The sequence below is a fragment of the Tenrec ecaudatus genome, chromosome 18 (assembly GCF_050624435.1).
Source record: "Tenrec ecaudatus isolate mTenEca1 chromosome 18, mTenEca1.hap1, whole genome shotgun sequence".
NCBI lineage: Eukaryota > Metazoa > Chordata > Mammalia > Afrosoricida > Tenrecidae > Tenrec > Tenrec ecaudatus.
Window position 1 is genome coordinate 48,407,937 of NC_134547.1, and position 24,006 is coordinate 48,431,942.

Here is a 24,006-nt window from a genome sequence, read left to right on the forward strand (position 1 = left end):
ACCACTGGGACTCCTGGAAGGTCATGCCCTTGGTCGTGAAAGATGGTTTGCACAGGATAACCTGGGGGCTGCAGGAAGAGCAGCTTACTGTTCCTGATGTCCTCATGTGCTGTTTGACATTTCAGAACCCTCCATGCATGTGCTGACTTGGGTTGAGAGACAGATAGCATGTGGACTTGCAGGCAGATCCATCATAGATTTACAAATTGTTTTAACAAGGAGATTCTCAACTCCTGGAACGAGTGGCAATGGCTCTTTGAACACCCACAGGGCCCTATGTCCTTTCTATTAGGCCCCAGAGCTTGTAATGAAGGTACCATTAACCCTATTTTCAGATGAGATAATGGAGCCTCAGAGAACATCAGGTCCATAGCTAGGAAGTGACCCACAGCCCCTACTCCATCCCCTGTACTGGGTGAGAGACGGGCCAGAAGTCATGAAAGCTGGTCTCTGGTCCTAGAGGAACCTCCAATTAGCTTGGCCAAGTAACCTTGGCCAAGTTGTTGTGCCCTAGGGGCCTCGATCGAATGTGTTCTTGCCCCACTTCAGGAAGTCGTGGTGAGAGTCATAATGTGAATGCTGGAGAATGAGGCCAACCAGGACAACATACACCCAAGTGTTAGACCCTACAGCCACAGATGTGAGGGCTTTGGGAAGTCTGCTATGGGGCACTCACAAAATCCAAGAAAGCTTTCTGAAAGAGGTGATCAAGCCAAGCTCTGTATACATTTTTTTCCCCAAAGTATCCCACTATGAGAGGGAGGCAGTATCTCCTTCCACCTTGGAAACTGAGAGCAGGCTCTGGGTAGGAAGCCAGCTCAAATACACACTAGCAGCCACAACACCAGGGTTGGGAGCCCAAGCCCAATCACAATCTCTGCTCCCCTCCTCTGACCAAGAGCCCAATTCCACCCACTGCTATTCCTCCCTCAGGTGAAAATAACACCATGGTTCAGATAAAAGAGGAACCAAGACATGTCTGCCTGTGGGTCACTGACAACTCCTATGACTCCTTCAGCATCAACAACATCGGAGAGTGCTTCAAGAAGTGTGGGCAGGAAGAGGAACCATGCAGTTCAGAGAAGCTGCAGAGGTGAGGGGGTCCTTGAACTGGGCAAAAACCAGAGACTTCAGGGAAGCAGAAGCAGCTAGGAAGGGGATAGAGTCACTATCATCCCCACTGGCCGTGGGACACCCAGGGGCCCTGCTGACTTAGAGGACACAGAGATGACTCAGTCCCGCCCTTGGAACTGAAGGGGGACAGCGGTGGGCCCAAATGTTGATGACTCCAGAGTGAGATAGACCTAGAAAGGAGGGCAGTCAGTGGTCTAGTTGCATCCAGAGAAGGAAGCCTGCCTCGCTTTCCCCAAGAAAGGAGGCAAACCGTGCAAGGTCATCAAAGATAGACTGCATAGGAAATTTCCAGTTGTACCCTGGCAATGGCGGGGGGTGGGGTGGGGAGCCAGGAAGCAGAATCTAGAGAGAGCTGAGAGTAGAGAGCTACATTGTTCTGAGGTGTGTGTGTGTGTGTGTGTGTGTGTGTGTGTGTGTGTGTGAGAGAGAGAGAGAGAGAGAGAGAGAGAGAGAGAGAGAGAGAGAGAGAGAGAGAGAGAGAGAGAGAGAGAGAGAGAGAGATATCTAAGGGAGACCAAATGGGTGGGGATAGGTTTAGAGAAATAAATAGGAACCAAGGGATCTGGATTTTTAAAAAATACCAATGCAAAGCAGAGGGAAGTGTGTGGACTTTTTTTTTTTAACGAGAGGAAGAACACAGTCCGCTTGCCAATTTAGAGCCATTGCTCTGGCTTCTGGGTTGGCGATACAGAAGGAGACGTGGTCAGGTGGTCAGCGTAAGCATGAGGACTGTGAGTGATCACTGAGACCAAGAGATGGACGAGATGTGGACAGGCAGGAAGGAGTGTAAGATACAGTATCTTTATGAGTCACCTCCCAAATTACCCTACCTCTCTCCCCTCCACTTCCTTCCAATCAGAGTTGCCCGTCGTTCTTCAGGGACACCCAGAACAGCATTTGGCCTCTTTGTTGTTACTGTTGTTGTCAGGTGCTGTCTTGCCAGTTCTGAGATAGCAGAGCCGCCTCCTGGGACTTTCTGGGCTGTCATCTTTGTGGAGGCAGATTGCCAGGCCTTTGTTCCATGGCACTTCTGGGGGAGCAGTTAGCAGACCATGCCAGCAGGGCTCCTTAAGGAAAACACTAAGTAACTCTTTGTTAAATAAGTGGGTGATGATCCCCTGCCCTCAACATTGGTAGTAGGGCAGTGAAATGTTCAGAGACCGGACAGTTCTCCCAGCTTCATTCACAGCTGCTCTGGTGGCTTCTCGCTCCAAAAGGCCCTTCAAGGTGCGTCTCTTAGGGTTGCCTGGTGGCAAGGCTGTCTTAGAAAAGGCTAGGGCCCTACACATCTGCTCCAGACTCCATCAGTTACGAGGTGTGCCACATGCCTTGGCTCATCTCTCCTATCTTACAACCACCTTGTGAGGTGGCATTGTCTGTTGACGCTGCACTTCATAGCAACCCTCTGTACGGTCATGAAAGTGACCGGTCCTCACGGTCATGACGTTTGAGTTCATTGTTGTAGCCGCTGGGCCAGTCCATCTCTTGAGGTTCTTTCCCTCCTTTTGGCTGACCCTCTCTGCCAAGCTTGATGCTCTTCGCCAGGGGCTAGTCTCTCACAGCACGTGAGAAAACATCTCCCCATCATCACTTCTAAGGAGTATCCTGACAATACTTCTTCCGAGCCAGCGTTGTTTGTTCTGGCCGTCCCCCCATCAGTGTCGGAAGGTTCTAGTCTCTGCCCATCCTCACCAGCGTGTGCCATTATTTCCGGGCGAAGCGATATCGCACCGTGTTGATTTGCGTCCCTCGAATAACTAATGCTTATGAGCATGCCTTCATGTTTGTTGACGGGCTGAGGGTCTTCTTTGCTGAAGTGTCTGTTCATGTCCTCGGTCCACTTGTCTATTTATGACCGAGGCATGATCGTTTTCTATAACGTTTAGAGATTCGTCCCTTATCTGAGATGTCATTGCCAAATGCATTTCCTGGTCTGTGGGTTCTAGTTTCACTTTTTCTGTTGACATCCTTTGATCCACAGTCCTGTCTCAGTTTTAGGAGGTCGAGAGGTCAGAGTCATCTAGGTTGTCTTCTGCTGTGTGTGTGTGTGTATGTTTTTAAAAATAGTTTTACTATGTTTGGTAGCGTATTCATGCCACATATCAGGGCCCTTAGGTTTGCTCTGACTTTTTAAACTTGATGATCTTTATAGACCTAAAATTTACATTCAGGTCTTTATCCACCTTGGACTGAGGTTCGTAGCTGGTGTAAGATAGAGGTCCTATTCCATTCATTTGAAAATGGATCTCCGGTTTTTCCAACACCACTTGTTAAAGAGACGATCTCTTCCCCCACTTAACGTGTTTCAGCTTTTTCTCAAAGACCGGCAGTCCTTAGGTGGATGGATTTAATTCTGGATTCTCAATTCTGCTCCGTTCATCTACATACTTTCCTCAGACCAGTGTCTGGCAATGTTCCCATGCCATGCACAAGGTTTTCAGGAGCTTCTTCCTCCGAGGTGGGCAGCCAATTCTCTTCCGTTGTCTGTTCTTAGTCTGGCAGCTCCATGGAAATCTCTTCACCTCGGCGGCTCTGCTGCCATCTACAATATCCATGGCACAGCCTCCGGCAGCACCGAAGCCACCACAATGTGCTGTTGGTGGCTTAGGGGCAGCCAAAAAGAGGAACTTCCCCATGAGATCGATTGGCACAGTGGCTGCCAACAATGGGCTCGAGAATAGGAACAATCCTGAGGACGGGACCGTGTTTTGTTCTGTTGTGCATTGGGGTTGCCATGGCTCGGAATCAACTCAGTGGCCCCTGACAACAACAAGCGCCAGGCTCTTTGGACGTGTAGCAGGTTTTGATATCAGGAAGTGAGAGGCCTCCTACTGTGCTCTTCACTCTTAGTGCTTTGCCCCTCCGGAGTCTCTTTCCTTTCTATTTAAAGTGGGCGATTAGTGCTTCCATTTCTTTAAAGAATTGGGATTGCATGATATTTGCAGATTGCATTGGATAGCAATAATATTGTCATAATGTTGACTCTTTCGATCTGGAAGCATTCAGTATTCACTCATTTGTGTAGGTCTCTTTTGGCTTCTTTTAAATTTTATCTTATTTTTTAATCTTTCATTTCCCCTTTGGCTTCTAGTACTAATGTTTTTTAGTTTTCTCTGTACATGTCTTTTGTTGTTCTTAGATTTATTCCTAATTATCTCATCTTTTGGGTTGCTATTGAAATGGTATTGTTTTCTTGAGTTTATTTTTTTGAGTTCTCTATATCGGTGCTATAAGTGAATCCAGTTGATTTTTGTATGTGAATCTTATACCCAGCCACGTTGTGGAATCTTTCAATTGTTGCAACAATTCCCTTGCTGTGTCTTTGAGATTTTTCCATGTATAAGATCATATATCTGCAAATAGAGAGGGTTTTACTTCTTCTTTGCTGTGTTAGTCCAGGTAGGCTAGAGAACCAAATTCACTGAAATTCCTATGTGAATAAGAAAAAGCTTTATATAAAGAGCAGTTGTATAATGAGAAAACATCCCAGTCCCGTCCACATCAAGTCCCTAAGTCTGATATTAACTCATATGTCCGATACCAGCCTATCAATTCCTCTTCAGATTCAATGACACCAAATGCAGGAAGAGCACAGGCCAGTGGGTGGAAAGTCTTGAGGATCCAGTTGTGGTGGAAGCATCTCAGAGCTCATGTGGGTCTCCATGTGGCTCCTCCAGCTCCAGGGCTCTGGTTCCATCAGATAGCTCCATGTGGCTTGTCAGCAGGAAGAGAGAGAGAGAGATAGAGAGAGAGAGAGTGTGTGTGTATGTGTGTGTTTATCTGGTCTCCAGTGAGCTATTTATCTCTGCTGGGCCTCCAAATGAGGTCATCATCAAGCTGCAACTTGATTGACAGGCTGCTAGACTCCACCCATTTGCAAATCGACAGCTTATGTAACTGCCACATTTGCCAAATTGGAAGCCTTTACTTTCCCCGTATTGCTTTCATTTCTGGCTAAGACTTCCAGCAAAGTGTTGAATATGAGTGGTGATAACGGGCATCCCTGTCTGGTTATCATTGACAAAGGGGACTGGTCTCCATGTCTCTCCATTGAGAATGACATTGACTCTTGGATTCGTATTTCATCAAGTGTTTTTATCAGGAACAAGTTTTGGATTTTGTCAAATACCTTTTCTGCATGGGTTGATATCACGTGCTTTTCTTTTTTTTTTTTTTTATGTCTTGCATTATATTGATTCTTGTTCCAATGTTGAACTAGCCTTTCGTGCCTGGCATAAACCCCACTTGGTCGTGATGTATTATTATTTTTAAATATATATGATTGGCTTCTGTTGGATAGGATTTTGTTGAGAACTTCTGCACCTATGCTCATGAGGGGTGCAGACTATAATTTTATGTTTTAGTCATGTCGTTACCTGATTTTGGTATCAGGCTTCTGCTGGCTTCATGAACTAAATGTGGAAGTTTTCCATCCTTCTCTATACTCTGGAATGGTTTGACTAAAGCTGGGGGAAGCTTTTCTATGACGCTAGGTAGAATTTACCAGTGAAGTTATCTGGGGTTGACATTTTTGTTGGGAATTTTAAAATGGCTTCATCGTCTTTTGTTACATATCTATTCAGGCTTTCTACTTCAATGTGTGTTAGTTTAGGTAGGTAGTATGTTGTTAGAAATGTATCCATTTCTTCCAGGTTTTCAAATTTGTTGGTGTACTGTCCTTCATAATGTTTTTTATAAAATATTTTCACAGATTATTCTTTTTTGTCATAATATTTCATTGTAAATTAGGTGCAACAGTTTTTCATTGTAAATGTCACACAGTCACCTCTTATTCAATAGTTTAAACTTCTAATTAAATCTCCCAGCAATTTACCCTTTCCTCATTCCCCTTCATAGTATTCTGTTGTCTTTTATATTTCTCTTTGTTCTGTTGTAATGTTGCTCACTTCTTTTCTTATTGAAATTATTTGCATCTTCTTTTCCTTTGTTATATTCGTCAGTGCTTTCTAGATTGTGCTAATCTTTTCAACAAGCCACCTTCTTGTCCTATTGATTCTTCCTATTGTTTTTCTGCTTTGTTTATTTCTGTACTGATCTTTCCAAAGAAAAGAGCAGGAATCATCTAGCTAGTTACAGAACTTTCAAATAGAAAGGACGTGAAGTAGATTTCAAGGTAAAATAGACTGTTTCAAACTGGGGAAGAAATGAATAAATTACAGTTATCTCCAAGAAAATGAATAAACTCATCAAAACCTAAGAGGGAAATCTGTTCCATCCTATTACCTTGTTCTTCTGATGCGGATGTGACGGGTTTTGAGACTGTAACTGTTTACCGAAGTAGAAAGCCCAATCTTTCTCCCCAGAGCTGGTGGTGGTTTCAAACTGCCAACCATGAGGGTCTCGGCCCAACCCGTCACCACTACAGCACAGCACACTTGCTCAGAGTTGCTAGGGGGCCATTAGGCAGCGGTGCTCAGAGTCCCAGGGAGAGAGAACGGAGTGATGCCCAGGGGCGCCGGGAGGTTTCAGCACCGTGGAGAGCACCCATGCAAGTGCCTCTCCCTGACATGTAGCTAAGGAGCCCTGGTGGACAGTAGCGAAGTGCTCAGCTGCGAGCCAGAGAGCTTCCACCCACCAGCCCCTGGGTGGCAGAAAAGACCTGACACGCTGCTCCTGTTAAGATAGTAGCTTAGGAGCCCCAGGGCGCAGTTCTACTCTGTCCGATGGGATTGCTATGCGTCGGAATCAACCCAATGGCCCGAAACAAAGATGACAACAGTAAAATGAGTGCCAGGTAGCTAGTGAGTTCTATCTTGCTCTACAACCAACTCTTTCGCAGACACGCCCAGTTGTCGGAGGCCGAATCTCCACAGTTCACTTGGCTTTTGCCATGAATTTTGTCTCCAAAAATATTTATGTCAATTTGGCCTGGCCATGATTCTCAATGGTAGTCTTGAAATGATGCGATTCTCGTGTTCTGTAATGACCTTTCTTCATCATGGGGTCTGATGCGATCAGCCAATCAGATGAGAGAAGACTCAGGAGAGATACAACATCTTACTCCTGGATACAGGGGTGTTTCTGGGGGCGTGGAGTGAATGATCTTTTATTTTACAAGGCAGAGACATGAGTAGAGCGATAGAGGGACATGCTACTACCACAAAGGAAGAACTGGGATATGACAGAGCACATCCTTTGAACCCAGTGTCCCTGTGCTGGGAAATGGCTAGACTCAGGAAGAGTCATGACAAGAACATTCTCCAGAACTGACGGAGAGAGAAAGCCTTCTCCTACAGCTGGGCACCCCAAATCCGAGTTTCTAACTCCCTAAACTGTAAGAGAATACATTTCTGTGTGTTGGCGCCATCCACCTGTGGTATTCTGATCTAGCAGTGCTAGGTAACTCGGTAAGAAAGACTTCAATAAAGGGCTGATAGTCTCAGGCATGCCACAGATGGAAGCCCTCGGAGGGAGGGACAGGACCCACTAGCGTTGCTCCCAAGATACCTCCTTCTTCCTATAGCAACCCCAGGCCTGTCCCTTGGTCTCCTGGATAGTCCCTCTCACCCCAAAAAGCCGGTGTCTGCTACTCACGGTTTCTCCCCTCCTGTCACCGAAGCTGGGAACCAGGGCAGCGTGTCACTCTTCCCATAATAGCCTACTCTCTCCCCTGACCCTTGGTCCTTTGCAGATACTGGCTAAACTATGAAGCCCATGTGGTGGAGCAGAGTTCGGTGAACATAGTGAACGAGTCTTTTGTGAAGACGTTGGTCCAGAACCTGAGCACTGACATCTCAGAGGACCTGCACTTCTCCTTGGCGCCCTCGGAGGTGAACAACACCCCAGCCCTGCAGGCCGGTCCTGCCTCCCTTTCCTTCAGAGTTCTGGGACAGCCACAGCCTGTGCTTGGTGCCCATCATAACTTCTCCCTTCCAGGTCCCATTTTGGCATAGTGCTGCCTCCTTGTTAAGGGGTGCTCATGAATGGATGCTGATCATCCATAGATTATCTGAGGTACTAATCAGAGATGCCTGGAAGAACAGAGAATTGAGTGCCAGCAGAACTGGCTTCTTGTCCTAAACATTCTGCCATGTTCCTAGGCGTCCCATGGGAAAACCCTTTCCCTCTCAGAACCACAAAGTCCTCATCTATAAAATGAGTCAGAAAACTCTTCCCAAATGGACAATTCCCACAAACTCGTCCAACACGGGAACACATTTGAACCTGGGCACAAGGCACATCGGACACAACAGGGGAACAATTAAATGGGTAGGTTCTGGTTTGCATCGATCTGGATCTTGGACCAATTACTTGCCTTTTCTGAGCCTCGGTTTCCCTGTGTGTAAAATGGTGACCATATTGCCCACCTCCAAGGTGATTGGAGCAGCAAATGAGATGATGGCCCGGGAATGCATACCCCAGCAAGGGCTCTGTAGCGGCCGTGGCCTCCTTTAAGGAATGAGCCGACTGATGGGTGAGCAGGTTCATGGACAAGTTGCTTAGTGGTGGTGGTGGGGGGGGGGTTTAGGTCTGTTTGGAAAAGGGGAGGCAGGAGAAGCTGGGGCCCTTCTCAATCAACCCTTTATGATCCCACCCAAGTAGCTGAGCCCCTGGCGCGAGGTACACACACACCTGCCACAGGGAATTGCGTGCATGTCCCTGACCCAGGGTCTGGGCTGAGAAGGTGAGTGTTGGGACCTTCAGCTCCTCCTCCTGGTTCCATGTTTTAATGCCCAGGGGATGCTATTGAGGTGAGCACCAGGTAGGACAGGCTTCAGTCTTGGGCAGAACATGGATATCGCAGAATAAACACAGGATGTTTTGAAACCACGAGTGGAATTGGTTGACCAATACTTTGACCTTTGTTGTTTTGTTACTTTGTTGCCGGTGGCAGTTGGGGGCAGAGAAAGCACAGCCATCACGGGCTCTTCTGTTCTTCTGTGTCCGCTCCAGAGCTCCAAGACAGTGACCCTTTCCTGATGGCTTTCTTTCTTTCACTCCCCAGTCTGCAGCCAGATGTCATCACCATACAACCTCACTGCCACCGAGTCAATACTGGCTCATAGCAAGCCGATGATAGGACAGGGTTGAGTTGCCCAGTGAGTTTCTGAGACGGTAACATTTTATGGGAGTAGAGAGAAAGCCCCATCTTTCTCCTTCAGAGTTACCGGGGGTTTTGAACTGCCAACCTTGCACATCACAGCCCAGTGCACAGCCAATAAGCCACCAGGGCTCCTTAATCCTTCTAAGTCCTATTTGAATGCAGGGGCTGTGAGGATCATGACCCAGAGCACACCACAGCCAACCCTGCTCCCCCACCCTTGCAAATCAACTGGCGGGAGCCAGGAGCTTTCCCAGGGATCATCTCTTCTTACCCTGCTTCCCGATGGACAGGTGCCCAGGCAGGCTTACGGTCTACTCTGCTCTCCGTTTAGGGAAACTGAGGACCCACAGACACCGAGACCCGGAAGTGTCCCAGGGCTCACAGCCTGGGAGGGTGACACCTCGACTGTGTCCCAGCTGTTCTGCCTCTCAGAGCTGGCTTCAGCTCCAGGGTGTGCCTCAGCTTCCCCTCTGCCCTTGGGAGTGGCTGGACCCCTTGGGTAAGGATGGGCGCTGTTGGGGCTGTGTTTGCAGGTCCCCAGGCAAGTGATGGTGAATGAGGAGAAGCCTGCTGACAGAGTTCGGCTGCCCAGGAGCTTTGTGGCATCCCTGGGGGACAAGAGACCCAACATCCGGTTGGCCATCACCGTCCTGGACATTGGTCAGGGGAGTGTCTTCAAGGTGAGGGGAGGTCTGGATGGGGTCTGGGTGACTCTGTCCCTGAGATCCAGACTCCTTCACTGGCATCTTTGTGGAAGAATCAGCAGGGCATGGGTTTCGCGGATGGGCGGGGGAGGGGGGTAGACCCTCCTGAGAGTTTCTGAAGCAGCCTCATGCCCACGGTCATCTCAGACCGGTCTCTGCTGAGGCCTCCCCTCAGAGGTCTGCCACCCTGCCCACCAGGGTGCTGGACTCACACGTCGAGCCTAGCTGTGTCCATGTGCTCCTGTGACCATGTCCACCATGTCCATGAAGATCTTTTGATATCCCCGCACGTACATGCATGCTAATCGTGTGGGCTCACTGGGCTTGAGTTCACACGAGCAAGTGTACCCCTCCCCTGGAAACCCTGCCTGCCTGGAGTGTGCCCCAGGTGTAGGTCCAATCACATGCCCCTGTCCTGTCCCCGAGGACTACTGGGGGCAGGCAAGCACCCACCCAGATGCCCTCACCCTGCTCCACTGCTCGGCCATGCACTCTCTGGTTGAGGTGCTAAAGGACACTGGGGACCAGGAGCTGAGAGGTATCTGAGGTGGGGCTTGCCAGACAGTCGCCTGAACCCCTGGCTTCAATCTTCGCCATCCAGGCAATCCTGGAGGCTCCCAGGGACTCTGCAGAGGGTGGGGGTGGGGGTGGCCCTTCTGAAGCTTGGCCTCCCCTCCCTGATCCAACCACAGGGCCCCCGGCTCAGCCTGGAGGACGGTGGCAGAGTGCTGAACAATCACATGGTGGGCTTGAGTGTGGGGGCTACTCCTGTCACCGGGCTGGCGGAGCCGTTGGAAATAACCTTCTCCCACCAGCGCCACCTCCCGGTGAGTGCCCCCTGCAGGCCTGCAAGCCCCTGTGGGGCAGACAGCTGGGGGGCTAAGTATGGGCTCCGAGTAGACTCAGGCACACAGGACTCTGCAGCTGCACACTCTAGAGACGCATGTCCACCTGCACACGTGCCCCAGACACCACCCACGCACATGCTCTCAGCGGGGCATGCAGGATATTACATGCACCGGCATCCAGGTGCCCATGCAGTTACGTGTTTGCAGACACCACAGGCCGTAGGCACGCCCTCCCACACTGCCCTGGTGAGCGAGCACACATGCTAGGGCAGGCCCCCACCTCCCTCCAGCCTCACTGACTCCATCCTCTGCTTTCAGAACATGACCCTCACCTGTGCTTTCTGGGATGTGACTACAGGTAGGGTCTGGAGGGGGACCTTCCTGGGAAGGGGGAGGGTCCCTGAGGATGGAGGTGGGTGTCACCCTCAGGGGCCTTTTGCTCCCCCTCCCTTCCTGGGGTGTCAGGAGACTGGGTGTCCAAAGGCTGCTCCACGCAGCGCGCTGAGAGGAGCACGGTGTGCCGCTGTGACCACCTGACCTTCTTCGCCCTGTTGCTGGTAAGGGCCTCACTACACCCAGACCCCAGTTCTCCCAGGGGCTCCTGCCTGGGGAGGGGCCCTCTGAAGACCCAGGGCCTTTGAGGGGTGTGCGCCTAGCCTCCACTGACAGGGTCTTGCTGGGGTCCACCCACAGAGGCCGGTCCTGGACAGGGCTACCGTGCAGGCCCTCACTCGCATTTCCCAGGCGGGCTGCGGAACCTCCATGTTCTTCCTGGCCCTGACTGTCATCCTCTATGCCGTGCTGAGGTGGGTGATGCCCCATGTTCCTCGGGGAGGCAGTGGGCAGGGCGGAAAGCACCCTGGCTGTATCCACTCTGCCTGATGATGGCAAATCTGCACTCTCTCATCGACACAGCCCACCTAGTGGGCGGCACTGTGGCAGGGCTGTTCCGCAGCACATGACAGAAAGTGGCTTAAGTATGCATCATAGGAGGGAGGAAGGCAGGGCTTTCCACTCCCCTAAAGGGTTACAGTCTCAGAGCCCCACAGGGGCAGTTCTTCCCTGTCCTATAGGGTCGCCGTGAGTCGGCATCGACTCGATGGCCGTGAGTTGTCTTGTTTTTGTTGTATCATAGGCTGTGTGTGATTCCCGCTTTGACCCAGGGGCTCGCCAGGCCACAGGACTTGCTCTCTCTCCGCATATCACACCTTTGGCCCCCACTGTCAGGCAGCCTCTTCATACTTGGGGAAGGCTCTGCGAGCCCAAATCCCCACATTGAAGTGGGTTTCTAAAACACATTTTCTTTGGAATGTTTTTCCTTTTAAGGTATTTTATCTCATTGTTTCATTTCTCACTCCATTTTGAAATAATTATAGACCCACAAGAAGTTACAGAAATAGAGGCCCAGGGACCTTGCCCCAGGGTGGCACCTCAAGACCAACACGCTGGTCCTGGCTCCCTCCTGCTCATCATGCAGCGGCTTTTGCCCATCTTTCACCATTTCCATGCGTGTGTGCATATGTCCATGTGCATGTATGTACCTGTGTGTCAGTGCACATGTATGTGTGTAATGTGCATATAGTATGCATGTGTGTGCATCCACGCATGTGTGCATTCATGTGCATGCATGTGTATGTGTGCATGTAGGGTGGTGCGTATGTATATGTGCAGAATGGCTGCATAATTTGCAAGCCTAGTGCAAAAGGAAAAACGGGGCCCTTTGTTAAGAAGTGATTAGGAATGTGAACACAGTGACATTAAAGCAAGCACAGGGACCATCTGGGCACCAGGCCTCGTGAGACTGTGAAGATTCCCCCCCACCCCCCATGAAGCTGGCCCATCTGTGTGTGCATGTATGTGTGTGCATATGAAGTTATCCAGTGTATCCCCTAAACCAAACTTCCTTCCGTCAAGTCGATTCTGACAGGGTAGAACTGCCCCTATGAATTTCCAAGATTGTAAATCTTTACGGGGGTAGAAAGTCTCCTCTTTCTCCCATGGAGCAGCTGGTGGTTTCGAACCGCTATCCTTGTGGTCACCAGTCCAACGTGTAACCCATTCCACCATCAGGGCTCCTATCTATCTATAGACCAGGAGGATTTAAGTCATGCTGGCCAGACTTGGGTCATGTGCCCACAGCTGGACAGATCACGGGACTCATGGAATGGACTGTACAGATTGGCCAAATTAGGCCATGTGCCTCCTTTTGGAAATGAGTTACCAAAGGGCAAAGCCCATCGAAACCTCATGTGTTGGGGAGGGTGGTCCCTAGGGGAACCAGGCAGAGTCTACAAAGTGTGTGTGTGTGGGGGGGGTGTAGGAAAGGCAGAAACACAGAGACTGAGCAGCCCCACTCTCCTAGTCTCAGGCTGCGCCTCTCCCCCAGCCCTGCCTCTGGGAGGTGCCCGGGGCTCTCCGAATTCCTGGTCCAGGGTTCTGCCCTGCCTTTGTCTATTTGGCCCTGGGCTGCAGTCCCCATCAGCTCCATCCAGCCCATTTCAGGCTGAACCAGGAGTGTAAGTGGTACCACCCTCCAAGTTCTAGCCTAGGACATGGCTCCCAGCCCCGGCCAGCTGAGCGTGACTTCCCAGCCCGCTGCGCTGCCGGATCCCCGGAGCTGGGCTTGAAGCTCCAAGAGGAATTGTCACCAGCTCCCAAGGGTGGGGCCTGGCTACTCAGGTGAGGTGGCCACCACCCACCCACCCACCGCTCCCCACACTCCCTGCAGGCAGCCCTGGGCTCCCATCCCTGGTTTGTTAGGGTGCAGAATGGGCGCTCTATGCGGTGACCCCAGCTCAGAGACCCTGTTCTGCTGAGCAGGTCAGGGTGCACGCTTGCCTCTGGAGTCAGGTCCTTTGTCCCACGCAGAGGCAAAGGGGAGTTGGTGTGACCCTGGGGTGGCCAGAAGCTTCCACACCCCACCCAAGGCCAAGGGCCTTCAGGATTCCTGGTGCTGCGACAGCAAAATGCTCCCAGCGGAGAGGCCGGCAACGGGAGCCCACCCACCCAGTAGTTCCGCAGAAAAATAAAGATTACTGTCAGGGAAACCCAATGGGGCTGTTTGTTTCGGGCTGGCTCCCTGTGAAACAGCAGCTGGGCCTCCCAGGCAGCTCCTCTGCGTTCTGAAGGTAGAGGAGGAAAGAGCAGGCAAGGAGGCGGGAGGAGCACTAGAGCAGAGAGGAGGGAGGGATTAGGCCCAAGTCCAAGAGGTTGAAAAGGCAGCAGGGGTGCGGGGAATTGCCAGGGATTCAGTGCCAACACTTTGAGCCAAAGGGTGAGGCCCGCAGGGTCTAACAACTGTTGGATTCTGACCCAAACCTGGGGCTCCCGTGCACTGACTGCCCCGCAGGGTCAAGCTGGAAGAACCGGTGGAGAGCCATGGGTTCAGGGTGGGACTGAGGAGGTGAGATGAACAGACCCCAGGGAAGTTGTGCCCCCCCATGCCCCAGCCTCTCACTGGCCCTTGTCGCTGCAGGTTCTTCCAGCAGAGAGTTAAGTCAGAAGATGCCCCCAAGATTCACATGGCCCTGAGCATCAGCCTGTTCCTCCTGAACCTGGCCTTCTTTGTCACCGTGGGGAGCGGCTCGCGGGGCTCAGCAGCTGCCTGCTGGCTCCGGGGAGCCATCTTCCACTACCTCCTGCTCTGTGCCTTCACCTGGATGGGCCTGGAAGCCTTCCACCTGTACCTGCTCGTCATCAGGGTCTTCAACACCTACTTCGGACACTACTTCATGAAGCTGAGCCTGGTGGGCTGGGGTAGGTGCTGTTTGGGCAGGCAGAAGAAAGGACTTCCTCCCCAGCCAGACCGGTGGTACCGGGTGGGGGGGCGGGGATTTCCCAGGGGGAGAGGTGCTGTCTGGTCAGCCCAGGATGGGCAGCTGGAGGTGGAGGGGCGGGAGGACTGAGTAGGGCATGCCCAGCGATGCACACTGCCTCCCTTGCCTCCCAGGCCTTCCTGTCCTGATTGTCATCGGCGCCGGAAGTGCGGACAGCTATGGCCACTACACCATCCTGGACCAGGACAACCGGACCACACTGGCTCTGTGAGTGGTGGTTGTGTGAGCAGGCCCGGACTTCACAGACGGACGGGAGCTGGAGAGGGTGGGGGGAGTCCCAGGAAGAGAGAGACCCTCACATTCAGCCAGCTGGTAGCACGGGGTTGGGCACTAAACTGAGGAAGGGTCTTCTCTAGGTGCTCTGCCAGGGGAGTGTGGGATCTCGGCTCCTCCCTGACCCCTCACCAGGTACCCTTGTGCTGGACACAGTGTTCATGGCAGCCCCGGGTCTAGTCCAGGCTCTGCTCCTGCCTGATCGCGTGGCCTGGGCCAAGCCCGGGCTCTGGTCTGTACAGTGGAGATGAGCCCCGTGCTCATCGAGGGTTCTCGGCTGTCACGGGGCAGCGAGGCTGAGCTGAGTGCCCAGACTCCTTCCTGGTGTACCCATGATGCCACCACCGATCTCGGGGTCACACTGGCCCTTTAAGACATACCGGTCTCAGGTGGCCCAAGCCATTGGCAGCCCCTCTTGGAGAGGAACGTGGGGCAGGAGGGTAGAGAAGAGGTCTTCAAAGGGCAGCAGTGGGGAACCCTGGGGGCTGATGGGCCAGGCTCCCTACTTTCATTCCAGTGCTGTCCACTCACATCCCAGTGCTGTCCTGTCCCCTTCCTCCAGGTGCTGGTTCCATAAGAAGAATGCTCTCTATGTCACCGTCCATGGCTACTTCTTCCTCATGTTCCTCTTCAGCGCCGTGGTCCTGGGCCTCGTGGCCTGGAAGATCTTCACACTGCCGAGAGCCATGGCGGGCAAGGACCAGGGGCCCACTTGGAAGGGGGTCCTCACCCTGCTGGGCCTCTCCAGCCTGGTGGGCATGACCTGGGGTCTGGCCATCCTCACCCCCCTGGGTCTGTCCACCGTGTACATCTTCACGTTGCTCAACTCCCTGCAAGGTGAGGAACACATGCACCCAGACACATGCATGACACTATGCGTGCCACGCCCTCTCTGCTTATCCTGTCTACCTTCAGGACCCCTGGTGGCGTAGCGGTTTTGCGTTGGGCTGCTAACCGCAAGGTTCACTGTTCAAGACCACCAGCTTCTCAGTGGGAGAAAATCTACTCTCAGAAACTCACAGGGGCAGTTCTGCCTTGTCCTATAGGGTCACTATGCATTGCCATAGACTCAACAGCAGGGAGCTTGAGTCTTAGGCTGTGTGCTAACTGCAGGCCCTCTAGTCTAAACTCACAAGAGAAAGAGGAGGAAAAGTTCTCATTCCCAAATTTTTATTGGGTTCTTTTCTAGAAATAGGTGTCATGGTAGTCTGATTTTATCCCTCTGAAGTGGACTTGTGACCTAGCCCCTCTCATTGTGTGTCCCCCCCACCCTCCTCCACAAGCTCACCACGGCCTCTTCTCGTCACGGACAGGTGTCTTCATCTTCTGCTGGTTCACGGTCCTCTACTTCCCCAGCAAGAGTGCTCCAGCCTCTTCGTCTGGAACCGCCCGAGTGGACCAGACTCACTCCGCGTCTCACGGATGAGGAGACCACCCCATGGCTGCCTGGGCCTGGAACCCTGGGCCCTGGACTCAGCTCTGCCTCGCTGTGTGACCTTGGGTGGGTCCCTGACTCTCCCTGGGCCGCAGTTTCCTTCTGTGCACAGTGGCTGGGAAGGGGAGCATGGAGACCAGACTGGACCACATGGCCTCAAAGATTGAGATGGGCCTGAGCGTCCCAGTCCAGGATTGTAAAACCTACTAGAATTATTGGCCCTCTCCCCCTGCCCCTACCTTGATGCTCCTGCCCATCCTGCCCCTGCTCTCTGCCAAGCCCAGCACTCTGAAGAGCCCCAGCACTCGGGGGCCACGGCCCTCCAGGTGTCCAGGGACACCGCTTCCGGGGACATCATAGGCTCTAGCTATAGTGCCTGAAGCAGGCCCAGCTCTCCACTTTGCCTGCCTCGCAGGCAGCCAGCCCTGGGATCTGTAGTCCCACAGCAGTGGCCCCACGGTCACGCACGTGCCCCATGCGCCTGAGGTGGGTCTGCTTGCTCCTGTGTGTTCAGGGTGTGTTCAGGGTGTTCAGTTTCCACCAGCCAGTGGAGCAGGGACCACAACAGCCACCACCTCCCCTCCCCTGTTTCTGCCCCCACCCAGCTCAAGGCCTGGAGCAGGGAAGGTCCTGAATACATTTTGTTGGTCCAAGGAGCACATGTGTGAGCCGACTCCCACTGGACAGGGCTTCTCCCTCCAGAGCAGGCTGGGTTTGGGACGTCTCCCGATGGCAGCTCCATCTCTCGGGGGCAGGCTGGCTCCTGGGGCAGACTGAGAGAGAGAGCCCTCTCCCAAGCAGTAGCAGACAGCCCCCCTGAGGGAAGGCAGATGGCAGCCCCTCGCCTGCCCCACCCACTGGGAGCGCTGGTCTCTGCAGCCTCCCCAGATCCCCAGACCCCACCCTGCCTCTCTCCCCTTACCCTGCTAAGGGCCTCACCCTCCCATCTTTCCAGTGTGTTTTATCAAGTGCCTTCCACGGGGCGGGCGAGCGAGATTTGACTCTTCTAAGGCCCTCCCTCACAGCCCACCAGCTGTGGGGCTGCCAGCTGCTTCCCCTTCCCAGATGCTGATCTGACTGGAGACAACCCCCCCACACCTGCCGGAAGCCCTTGCTCTAACCTCCCCACACCCCACAAACTGACAGGAAGTCTGAAGCCCTGGGTTTATGCAACCTGCTACCTTCCAGGAAAGGCAATTCTGAGTGTGGACATTGCCTTTGGCGAGTCTTGTTATCAGTGTTTGGGGACTAGTTTGCTAGGTCTATCCTCACAAGCATCTGTTTCTCTGGGGGAGGGGCTGGCGGCCTTGAGACCAGAGTCTCAGACACAGCAATCTCTATATATCCAGAAAGAATAGCTCCAGGGTCAGACAGACCATGGTTCAAATCCTGGCTCTACTATTTAGGGGCTGTGTGACCCTGGGCACGTCACCTCTCCTCTCTGGGCCTCAGTTTCTCCCTCTGAACCATCAGGGTCATTTGTCTTGTCCAGTGAGGGCCGAGATGACAAAAGTCAAGCGGGCAGCACCGATGCAGTAGGAGTGGGTCAGCTGCCCAATCCCCCTACCCCACCCCACCCCCCTGCAATTTAAAGAAAAACTAAGTGAAATCCTCCTGTAAAACAAGACATGACCCTCCGCAATCCATATGCAAATAGTGCGAGGTCAAAGGGCCCTTCCCAATCTCCTCTACAACTCTGTCCATCATCAGTAGACCAGCCTTGCACTGGGACAAAGAACTGCGGGCCCAGGAGAGCCCAGCATCCTACCCAGGGCCACTCAACAAGTGGGGCTGAAGCAAGGGTTAGCTGTTCCCCAAGAAGCTCTCGTGGGCCTGGGAACTGTGGGGAAGTGCTGCTCTGCCCTGGAGGCGCACGATGAGGTGGAACCAACAGCAACCACAAAAGCTGCTCCCTGTGTTGGTGATGCCTTCTCCCAGGGGAGACCCTGACCCGAGTCTCATGGCAAACCCTGCGGCTCTTCCAGAGGTGCTCAGTGGGCTGTTGGCACAACTAATCATAGGCCCTGAATGGGCGGCTTTCCTGGCGTAGATGGGGAAGAGAGGCTGGCTTGGCTCACCACACCAGACTCCCTTCTCTCTCGAGGTCCAGATAAACAATGACTCTGAGGGTCATGCTGGGTATCTGTGCTAAGGCCAAGAGATGTCAAGACAAACATACATCTCAAGGCTCAGCATAGATGGGTGGGTTTCCCATTACTGAAGGGCAGCAAACCAGGCCACAGGGCGCCCCAGGTCAGTGGTTCTCAACCTTCCTAATGTTGCGACCCTTGAATACAGTTCCTCATGTTGTGGTGACCCCCAACCATAAAATTATTTTCATTGCTATTTCATTACTGAAATTTTGCTGCTGTTATGAATTGGGTGCTCCCTGTGAAAGGCTCATTCGACCCCCAACGGGGTGGCAACCCACAGGTTGAGAACTGCTGCCCCAGGTGAAGAACACAGGCCCTGAGGTCAATGTCCAAAAATTCCAAACCAAACTCACCACCACCGAGTGGATACCAACTCATCATAGCCCGATAGGATGGAGTAGAACTGCCTCTTAGGGTTTCTGAGACTTTGAATCTTTTCAGAGTAGACAGCCTCAGCTGCCTCCCTCGGAATGGCTGGTGGGCTCGAACCGCTAACCTGGTTGGTTAGCAGCCCAATGTATACCCCACTGTGCCACCAGAGCTTCTGAGGTCCACCTGCTCCTGCAAGCTGTCTTGGGCAAATTCCTCCTCATCATCATCTGTCAAGTAGGAGGCTCTGCATGTTGCAAACAGTTGACTAGTGGCTGCTGACCAAAAGATTGGCAGTTCTGATCCAACCAGAGCTACCTCAGAAGAAAAACAGAGGAATCTACTTTTGAAAAACCAACCGCTGAAAACCTGTGGAGTGAAGTTCCACGCTGATACCCATGGGGTCGCCATGAACTGGGGTTTCTCTTTAAGAGACATCCAGGAGATGCCCACAGAGGTGATGGAGGAGGGTACCACTAGCGATTAGACAGGTGTGTGTGTGTGTGTGTGTGTGTATTTGAGAGAGAGAGAGAGAGAGAGAGAGAGAGGAGAGAGAGACCAGACCTTGTCTTGATCCATCAAGGTCTTAAAAGGAAGGCCTTGGGTTCCCTGTAGGGAAGGGAGGGACCCCTTCACCACAACACCTTGCTTGTTTCTCTCTGTTCCATTCAAATTTCTTCATTTCTAGTATTTTCCCATTATAATATGTGTTAGTCCAGCTTGACTAGAGAAACAAATTTCTAGACATTCACATGTGCTAAGAAAGAGCTTTATATGAAAGAATAATTTTATAGTAGGAAAACATCCCAGTCCAGATCAAGTCCGATATTAGCCTATATGTCTGATACCAATCTATAAAGTCCTCTGCAGACTCATGCAACATATGCAATGATACCAAATGCAGGAAGATCACAGGCCAGTGGTTGGGAAATCTTGTGGATCCAGTGGTGATGGAAGCATCTCAGCGCTGGCATGGGTCTCCATGTGGCTCCTCCAGCTCCAGGGGTCTGGCTCCATCAGCCTAGCTCCATTTGGCTTGTCAACAGGGATGTCTCCCAGGGAGTGGGGGGTCTGGCCTTCAGTGAGCCATTTATCTCCTTAGTGCCTCCAAATGAGGTCATCAAGCTGCAACCTTATTGACAGGCTAAACTTCACCCCTTCACTTTTAATAGTCTCAAGTTGACAGCAGATTACATAACTAGCACATAATATAATAGGTATACAGGGGAAATAGATACAGGGTATCTATTCCATGCTCTCTTTTACACAACTTAATATTAAAAAATTGAACCCCTTCACAAAGAATTAATTCAGTGACATTCCAATAAGATTCCAGTTGATTTTATTCTATAGATTCTAAATATATATATATATATATATATTGCTCTCTGATTTATATGGAAGCAAATAGTCTTCAGAGAACTAAGTCAACCTTAATCAAAGGAGAGCTTTGTAAGAAGACTTGGCCCCAGATATGAAGGTATTACAAGGCCACAGTGGTCATCTGTGAGCGTGCAGTTGTCCCCGGGACTTAACATGGCACGGGGACATGCGCCTTCTCTGGAGAAGAAAATCCCGCTATCCAGGGGGAAGGAAGACTTCAGCGCAATTCACAATCACTCAGCATTGGATCAGAACTAAGTACCCCAGATTGCCTCACAACTAAGGGGTTCCGTTCGAGGAGGGGCCATGGAAAAAGTCTGCAGGGGTGTGGTGGAAAGAGGGGAGGTGTTCGTAACACTGACGCTGGTTAGAAGTTAACGTGGGGGAGTTTTGTGAGCCCATGTAAGGGCACTTCCTCAACAGAGAAAAATGGGCAGAGGTCTTGAACAGGCGATTTCAAAGGAGGCAACGTCAAAAACAAGTTAGCCAATTAAGGTGCCTGTGAAGTCTTTGGTAACTTGACACATCCCATGCAAGTGACCATGAGATCATTTTTTAAGTCATTTTATTGGGGGCTCTTACAAATATTATAGCCATCCATAAATCAGTTATATCAAGCAAACTTGTATATATGTTGCCATCGTCATTTTCAAAACATTATCTTTCTACTTGAGCCCTTAGTATTGGTTCCTCTTTTTGTCCCTCCCTCCTTCCCCTAACATCCTGCCCTTGTGAACCCTTCACACACACACACACACACACACACACACACACACACACACACACACAGTTTTTCCATACGTTACACTGTACACTGTATCCCTTCACCCGTGTTTCTGCTGTCCACCCCCTTGGGGGGGTGGTGAGGGTTATACACCTATCATGGCGATCACTTCCTCCTTCCCCCCTCCCCCCCTTCATGGTATCGCTGTCCCCATTACTGTTTCTGAGAGGCTTATCTGTCCTGGCTTCTGTGTATCGAATGCTCTTATCTGTACCAATGTATATGCAGGATTTGGGAGGCAGTACTGGTGCCGTCACCGTGGGTGGGAGGAAGCATTAAAGAACCGGAGGAGGCTGTCAGTGTGTTTCATCGGTGTTATACTGCACCGCGGCTGAATCGTCCCTTCTGTGTGACCTTTCTGTGAGGGAATGTCCAGTTGTCCAATTGCTAGACAGTCTCCACTCTGACCCCTTTCCTTCACATCAATATAATTGTTTATTTTTTTATCTTCTGATGCCTGATTTTGTTGACACCTCATGATCACACAAGCTGGTGTGCTTCTTCTATGTGGGCTTTATTGCTTCTCTGCTAGATGTCTGCTTGTTTATCTTCAAGCCTTTAAGACCCCAGACGCTTTATCCTTTAATAGCCGGTATGCCAGTTACATCATCTTGGGCAAAGGGGTGGAGTCTAGCCTGTCAATCAGTTCATAGCCAATGAGGCCTCTGTTGGGCATGGCCTTCTCCTGAGGATTCTGGGAACTGCTGTCTTCCTCCCTGGAGGCAGGACCCTCTCTCCCTCTACCTTCCCTCTCCTGCTTTTGTGACACTCAGAGAGCTGGAGGAGACACTTGGAGACCCATTCCAGTGTTGACATGCTTCCACCACCACTGGATCCACAAGACTTTCTCCCCACTGGCCTGTGATCTTCCTGCACTCGGCGTCATTGCATGTACTGTGTGAGTCTAATGAGGAATTGATAGACTGGTATCAGACATATGGGCTAATATTGGGCGTATGGACTTTATCTGAACTGGGCTGGGATGTTTTCTTAATATACAATTACTCTTTGATATAAGGCACTTTCTTTCTTTTTTTATTAAATCATTTTATTGGGGGCTCATACAACTCTTATCACAATCCACACATACATCCATTGTGTCAAGCACTTTTGTACATGTTTCCCTCATCATTCTCAAAACATTTGCTTTCTACTTGAGCCTCTGGTATTCGATCCTCATTTTTTCCCCTCCCTCCCACTCCCTCCTCCCCCAAGGGCTCGTTCTTATACACATAGGAATGCCCCTGGGTTTGTTTCTCTAGTCAACCTGGTCTAACACAACAACTTTCTAGTACTCTCCGCTTTCAGCCAAAACCCATCATACATCAGTACTGATATCCCTTGCACCCCAACCTTCTCTGAACTGGGCCAGAACTTTTTGCAGCTCCCCATCAATGTACCGCTGCAACTGTGGTTGATGATCTTCGGCAAAAATTCACTTGCAGTGATATTAACGATACTGTTGTATAATTTGAGCATTCTGTGGGATCACCTTTCTTTGGAATGGGTACAAATATGGATCTCTTCCCGTCAGTTGGCCGAGTAGCCATCTCCCCAATTTCCTGGCATAGACACATAAGTGCTTCCAGTGCCTCCCCAGCTTGTGGAAGCCTTTCAATTGGTATTCCATCAATTCCTAGGGCCTTGTGTTTGATAAACACTTTCAGAGCACCTTGGACTTCTTCCTTCGGTACCATTGGTTCTTGTTCATATGCTACCTCTTGAAATGGTTGAATCGCGACTTGTTCCTTTTGGTACAGTGACTCTGTGCATGCTTTCCTTCTTCGTTGGTGCATCCTCATCGGTCCATATTTTGCCCATAGAATCGCCAGTGTTGTAGCTCGAGGTCGGACTGCTTTCTTGAGCCCTCTCCATTGAAAATATGCTGGGCACGTTCTTCCTTTTTGGTTTTCTCACTCTAGGTCTTGGCACATTTCATTATACTAATTTATTTTGTCTTCTCAAGCTGCCCTGTCCGGTTTTCTGTTCAGCTCTTTGACTTCCTCATTTCTTCCATTTGCCGTAGCTACACCACGATTAAGAGCAGTTTTCAGTGTCTCTCCTGACATCCGTTTTGATTTTTTCTTCTTTCCTGTCTTTTGAATGACCTTTTGCATTCTTCACGTATGATGTTCTTGGTGTCCTCCCAGAGCTCATCAGGTCTTCTGTCATTCGTCTTCAACGAGTCAAATATGGTCTTGAAATTCAGTTGGGATAGACTCAAGGTCGTATTGGGGGCTCGTACAATTCTTATCACAATCCATACATACATCCATCTATTGTGTCAAGTACATATGTACATTTGTTGCTATCATCATTCTCAAAACATTTGCCTTCTGCTTGACCCCTTAATAACAGCTCCTCATTTTCCCCCTCCCTCCCCACTCCCCCCTACCTCATGAACCCGGCTCTCTTCCTATGCTGTGAATCCCCCAGAGAGGAGGCTATACATAGACACTTGTAATTGGTTCCCCCTTTCCACCCAACATTCTCTCCACCCTCCAGGCATCGCCACTCTCACCACTGGTCCTGGAGGAGTCATCTGTCCTGGATTCCCTGTGTTTCCAGTTGCTATCTGTACCAGTGTACATCCTCCAGTCTAGCCAGATTTGTAAGGTATAATTGGGATCATGATAGTGTGGGGGAGGAAGCATTTAGAACTAGAGGAAAATTGTATGTTTCATTGTTGCTATCCTGCACCCTGACTGGCTCATCTCCTCCCCACAACCCTTCAATAAGGGGGTGTCTAGTTGCCTACTGATGGGCTTTGAGTCTGCACTCTGCACTCACCCTCATTTACAATGATATGGGTTTTTTTTGTCCTTTGATGCTTGATACCTAATCCCTTTGACAGCTTGTGGTCACACAGACTGGTGTGCTTCTTCCATGTGGGCTTTGTTGCTTCTGAGCTAGATGCCGGACTGGATTTCTTTGTATGCATATAAATACTATTCTATCACAGACAGCGCTGTATTTAAAGCTGGATCTTCACGTGTCCTTTTTGATGTTGAATAGGATGCCA

General features: G+C 51.1%; 1 protein-coding gene across 1 annotated transcript; it reads left to right on the forward strand.

Annotated features, from left to right (window-relative positions):
* Positions 1 to 968: 968 nt before the first annotated feature.
* Positions 969 to 16,286, forward strand: ADGRG3 (adhesion G protein-coupled receptor G3). The gene is made up of 11 exons (XM_075537441.1): positions 969 to 1,093; positions 7,787 to 7,925; positions 9,733 to 9,879; positions 10,596 to 10,730; positions 11,070 to 11,109; positions 11,217 to 11,308; positions 11,445 to 11,557; positions 14,227 to 14,507; positions 14,701 to 14,794; positions 15,423 to 15,697; positions 16,174 to 16,286. Exons 3-11 carry the CDS (start codon positions 9,748 to 9,750, stop codon positions 16,284 to 16,286), a joined length of 1,275 nt encoding a protein of 424 aa, XP_075393556.1. The 5' UTR covers positions 969 to 1,093; positions 7,787 to 7,925; positions 9,733 to 9,747.
* The last annotated feature ends 7,720 nt before the right edge of the window (positions 16,287 to 24,006 follow it).

Excerpts from the sequence above, each read along its gene's own strand:
- ADGRG3 (XM_075537441.1), top strand. The coding sequence starts at position 9,748 with ATGGTGAATGAGGAGAAGCCTGCTGACAGAGTTCGGCTGCCCAGGAGC. Across the intron at positions 11,110-11,216 it reads TTTCTGGGATGTGACTACAG|GAGACTGGGTGTCCAAAGGC; the intron begins GTAGGGTCTGGA and ends CTGGGGTGTCAG. Across the intron at positions 11,558-14,226 it reads ATCCTCTATGCCGTGCTGAG|GTTCTTCCAGCAGAGAGTTA; the intron begins GTGGGTGATGCC and ends TTGTCGCTGCAG.